Raw genomic sequence first — 6,000 nt, forward strand, 5'->3', positions numbered from 1 at the left:
GTAGTTGTTTAATCATCCACCACAGTGGATCACTAAATGACCAATATGCACATAATTTTCTTTTGTTTCCTGTGCCACAGAACCCGGCTCATTCATTCACCACCCATCATCCCTCCTTCCTATCTATCCAGCAATACACACTGCTATAGCTGAAAAGCATGTCTGCACAGCATTTGTTCCCAGAAATATCTTCCAAATGATGAACCAAAGGTTATCATTGGTGAAATAGGTCTAGCGTATGTACCAGGCTTAACCTTTCACAGCACTCACCTCAACGTCATTGTTCTTGATACTTACCCTAATCAAAATGTAATGTAACTATGATTCATCTGACATTCCGCTTAACCCTTATGAATGCATAAACTCAATCTTTCACCTGAACTATCCCTCAACACTAACCTTGCCAAGTACGACTACCTGTCTGCATCTGTTACCGCTAGTTTAAAGTAACAGTAAATGAAATTTATCTTAATGTGTCCTGACCGGTCTGACCCTCTGAAATGACCAATACATAGCGGTGTCCAATATCTTTTATTCCATGACACTACACCCAGATAACTTATGTCTAACTCAGCTGCTTCAACTTCACTATGCTACATAATTCAAACCTGTACTAGATGCTGAATAAAGGCAACACTATAGTGCATCATGTTGTTCTGGTTTAGAACTGACATGCTTCATATCCATTTATGAATAAAACATTTGTTTCCTGTGAATACCCCTGGCTTCTACCCCTGAGACATGACAAAATAATGAGGAATTCTTGCCAAATACAGTAAATCCTACCCTTTGACAGTTGCCACCAGCACAGATTCCAATCCATATTGGAATAGTTACCAAAACCCATTGACAACTATAAAAGTTTGGCCTTGCCCATGTTCTTTTTGGTTAAAGAGTAACTGTCAGGCTGCAAAAGCTAATTTAAACTTCTATTCTCCTGTGTTAAACAGTTTAGAAGGAAGCCAAAAAGGCAATACTGAAGTTAAAAATCTCTCTTACTTTGATGTGTGCTGAACAGCAAGGCTGGTTCTTCCCAAGCTCTGAAGGAGGACGGCAGGACGCATAACAGATACTGCAAAGCATTCTGGGGCTGCCTCTTCTCCCCAGTGCAGTACCTTGGGTCATCCACTTTATTTCCCTATCACGCCCTAAGGCTGCTTTCACAGTGAGAAGTTACAGGCTCATGTTACAGCAGCTTGTAACAGCAGCCAGCACTGAAAAATCACAGGGCACATGTTCCGTTAGAGTATACTGCATGAGTCCGCTATTGTTCCTAGCCACATGGCTAGCTAATATTCACTGCACAGTAGTGTTGTCCATTAAGATCTTTTTTGTGAGTCGAATCATCAGGAAGTAGGGAGGATATGACATCACAATTGGCTTCATAGGAGACAGACAAACATGGAACCTGCCATGAGCTGTCATTCTCTGCAAATACTATATAAAAATTCTGTGAAATCCAAACGTGGACAGTGAAATGCATATGTAATGTAAGTACAGCCAATATTTAGCTACTGATATGTGTTTTTTTTTCTCTGAGACCCTATACCTAACAGCTCCTCTTTAAAGTGGAACTAAACTCAGAACTACCTCTCTACTCTATAAGATTAGCCACAGCATAATACCCTTTATGGGGAAAAATCTGTACAATTTATGGAAATCCTAAAAAACAAACAAACCCTGAAGTTTCACTTTTCCATAACTCATTGAAAATGTTAAAGGGAACCCAGGGTGAAAGTGATATGGAGGCTGCCATATTTATTTCCTTGTAAACCATGCCAGTTGTCAGCAGCCCTGTTGATCTTCTGGCATAAGTAGTGTCTGAGCCAAAACTCTGGAACAAGAATATGGCTGATCCAGTAAAACCTGAGTCAGCTGAGTCAGAGTACCTGATCTGCTACATGCTTGTTGAGGGTCTATGGCTTAAAAGTTTTAGAGACACAGGATCAAGAGGACTTCCAGGCAACTGTTATTGTTTAAAGGGAAATACATTTGGCAGCCTCCATATCCCTCTCACCTCGGGTTCCTTTTAAGCCTCAGTGTTTACTGTATGGAGAGCTGCTTTGCGTCAGCTCTCCTGCAGTCTATTCACAGTTGTTGATCAGAACTAATTAGACAGGTTGATTTGCCTACATAAACACAGAGAAGTAAAACTCTTCAGCAACTATATGTGGAATTTACACTTTTCATTGTGTGCTGTGCAAGAGTTGGGTCTGTTTTAACTACTACAAGGACATGTCTCAGTAAAGAATGTGGTTCATAATAAAACTTTACTTTAACAACTTAAAGAAAAGTGATTTATGTACCACTTTACACTACATATGGATTATGGTGCTTACAATATTATTTTTTTCAGATGTACAAATGAATCCAGATCTAAAACCGGATCACTTTGGGCTTATAATTATTGTCCAACATCGTATTCATGGACTGTTCTCCTTGGCTTAATCCTGTACTTAGTCTTTTTTGCTCCAGGTAATTTTTTTTAACTTGTATACTGTCAAAGCTTGACTTTTATACTGTAGTATGAATAGTTCATTTATTTTAGTACAATTTTTCTTTCTGTGGGAAAAAGTAGTTCTACATCTATTTTAGGGCAAGGTAAGACACTTTTTTTTTTTCAGGCTATACCAATCTAGTGCAAGAGGATGGCAGCAGAGGCAGGGTGAAGGCAGTTACTATTATTTTAAATACCATTTTAATACCAGCTGGGTAGAACTTCGGACAGTTAAATCACAACTGCATTATGTCATTACACCTGTGAGCAGTGTCTTGTAGTCCCCACAGCATTGTATATTGTATGTACATCTGCATAGGTAGTTACTCCTCCTGTGTACTCTAGAGGTAGGATTACCTGAAAAATGTACAGTTGGTGGGACTTGAGGACAGGTTTGGGAATCATTGGCCAAAGTCTATAGTTTGTATACGTCGTAGAAAGTTAGGCCTCGTTCACATTAGGTGCTTTGAGAAACTGCACTTTTTTTAAGCATGTTTTGCTTATTGTAGCAGTAGCAATTGTCAATAAAGCTTTGTTTTTTTTGATTAGATGTAAAAAATGCATGCGTTTCTATGCGGTTGTGTGCGCTAAAAAAAGCACACCCCTTCACTTGCATTGATGTGCGCTTTACAGTTCAATGCACAGAAATGCATGCAACACTACGTTTTTGTAGCGCAGCGCATAGATGTGAACCAGGCACATTTAATTACATGGGAAATTCAACACCTTGCAGAATGCACTAGGCAATGCGCTGTGAAAAGCGCACAGAAACGGCCCTGATGTGAATGAGGCCTTAGTCAGTGTTATGAGTACATACTTGTCCTCGCTCCAGCTTGCATTGTGCTCCAAGCTCACTGTCATGTGACCACAGTGAGCATGGAGCTCTAGTGGCTAGTTCAGAGAGAGGACAGGTAGATTTGAATTGATCAGCAAGCTCCAATGTGCGCCCTGCATAGTGAAGCCCCCCTATGCACTCTGCATAGGGGTACTCCACTCTTGGTATATCACCTGCGGGTAATCTGACCCACCACTTTACACCAAAAATGTGTTCTTGCACTGTGTTAGAAGCAGGTGTGTATAGTAAATGAAAATCCTATTTGTGCAGATTTCATTTTTGTGTATTTGGCACTGAATATTTTTTGTTTTTGTTTATGTAGGTATGGGTCCAATGCCATGGACTGTGAACTCTGAAATATACCCGCTGTGGGCTAGAAGCACAGGAAATGCTTGTTCCTCTGGAGTTAATTGGATATTTAATGTGGTGATTTCACTTACATTTTTACACACAGCAGAATATCTTACTTATTATGGTAAGGACATACAGTTTGCAGTTAATGCAGTAAAAAAATTCCACGTGAGCAAGTCAGCAGAAAAGTATTTGTGCAGTTTCTTTGCTTAGGCAGTAAACTGGTGAATGACCTGGTTAGATGTGTAGCTGTTAGTGGATGTGTAGCTTGAAAATAAGTTACCGTACATTGACAGTAGTTTAAGGATTAGCTTTCAGGAGTATTTTGGTAGACTTTGATGTTTTTAATGTCTGATATTATAAACTAAAATTTGTTTAGCGTATCTTTAACTTCACTGAGGTTCCTCCTCCGTCATGTTTAATCTTGTTTGCATTCAATTTGGGCACTGGTCAAGTACAATATTTAGAATTTCTGTAGATGTCTTATCCATATTCTACTGTTAATTGGTGTTCATCATTGTGATTTTCAGCACCTCTTCTCCATTGACCAATTATTCATGTCCTTCCTGAACCCCAACCTCCCCTCCAGTTTAAACCCTTTTCTTATGCCTATCCAGAACTATCATCCCCTGTGTAAGTCCTTCTTAATGCAAAATGAAAACCCCCTACCTCTAAAGGCCTATTTCCACTGGGTGCCACGTCCGTTTCCAAACCGTACGTGGCACCTGTGATGCTGCAAAGCTGCAGCTAAATCGCAAAAGCTGTGCCATGCATGGCTATAGGGATTTGCATGTGTGCTACAGAAAACGGCATGCCAACCAGGATCACACCGGCATGCGATTTGGACAGGATGCTATTGACAGCATAGGCAGCGTTTCCCCGTGCAACTCTAATACGGGGAAATGCTGTGTGTTCCGCAACAGTGGAAACAGGCTCTAAAAATTAAATCTAACCTCCACCTACCCTGTCCCCTAACCCTCCTAAAATAACATCTAACTTATAACACTGCCCATTGCCTACACCCCGGACACAGTGATTGCGGTAAATTATGTTCAGCTATAGAATGGCTAAGTAATGAATGTTGTTTTAACTGCCTACATTAGGTGCTGACTCTCTGCTTTATAGTAGCCAAGTGGCAGCAATTTATTGACTGCAGTGCATACGGTGGGCACAGGCACTCGGCTGTCATGTAATCAAGTATTTTATAAAAACTGAATGTCCGTGCCCAACTTCCCTTTCTCACTGATTAATGTTCTCGGCATCCTCAGTGGAGGAATTTTGTACTCAATTTTTTTTTAAATGTATGTATTTGTGTGTGTATATATATATGCGCGCGCACGCACACACACACGCACATATACATACATACATACATACATACATACATACATACATACATACATACATACATACATACATACACATACATACAGTGGCTTGCAAAAGTATTTGGCCCCCTTGAAGTTTTCCACATTTTGTCACATTACTGCCACAAACATGTATCAATTTGATTGGAATTTCAGGTGAAAGACCAATACAAAGTGGTGTACACGTGAGAAGTGGAACAAAAATCATACATGATTCCAAACATGTTTTACAAATCAATAACTGCAAAGTGGAGTGTGCGTAATTATTCTGCCCCCTTTGGTCTGAGTGCAGTCAGTTGCCCATATACATTGCCTGATGAGTGCTAATGACTAAATAGAGTGCACCTATGTGTAATCTAATGTCAGTACAAATACAGCTGCTCTGTGACTGCCTCAGAGGTTGTCTAAAAGAATCTTAGGAGCAACAACACCATGAAGTCCAAAGAACACACCAGACATGTCAGGGATAAAGTTATTGAGAAATTTAAAGCAGGCTTAGGCCCCATACACACATCAGACCATAGTCTTTTGAAAATGAAAGATCACAGACCAATCTTACCACCCTTCATGTAGTATGAGAGCCATACTCTACACAGTCTTTTCTATGGAGCTGAACTCCCCATCAGAATAAAATCTTTGCAAGATGCTGCACACACAGATGCTGTACAGACACAAAAGATCAGTATCCGCAAAAGATCTGTTCCTGCCAAAAATCCATTTCTGCAAATTGCAATGATAGTCTGAGATCTGCAGATCATCATACACACATGATTTAACTGACATTCATCTGCAGATCAGATCCACCAGGATGGATTTTCAGATCTGCAGATGATTGCTTGATCTGCAGATGAATGTCAGTTAAATCATGTGTGTATGATGATCTGCAGATCTCATAGACTATCATTGCAATTTGCAGGAATGGATTTTTGGCAGGAACAGATCTTTTGCAG

The 6,000-nt window shown here is 40.0% G+C and overlaps 1 protein-coding gene across 1 annotated transcript in view; it reads left to right on the forward strand.

The window, feature by feature from the left end:
* SLC2A13 (solute carrier family 2 member 13) overlaps positions 1 to 6,000 on the forward strand; it is a 193,104-nt gene that overhangs the window by 174,177 nt on the left and 12,927 nt on the right. The window contains exons 8-9 of the mRNA XM_068276293.1: positions 2,357 to 2,475; positions 3,655 to 3,807. Coding sequence (XP_068132394.1) covers positions 2,357 to 2,475; positions 3,655 to 3,807 — 272 coding nt within the window. The remainder of the gene's footprint in view (positions 1 to 2,356; positions 2,476 to 3,654; positions 3,808 to 6,000) is intronic.

Source organism: Hyperolius riggenbachi, chromosome 3 (assembly GCF_040937935.1).
Source record: "Hyperolius riggenbachi isolate aHypRig1 chromosome 3, aHypRig1.pri, whole genome shotgun sequence".
Taxonomy (NCBI): domain Eukaryota; kingdom Metazoa; phylum Chordata; class Amphibia; order Anura; family Hyperoliidae; genus Hyperolius; species Hyperolius riggenbachi.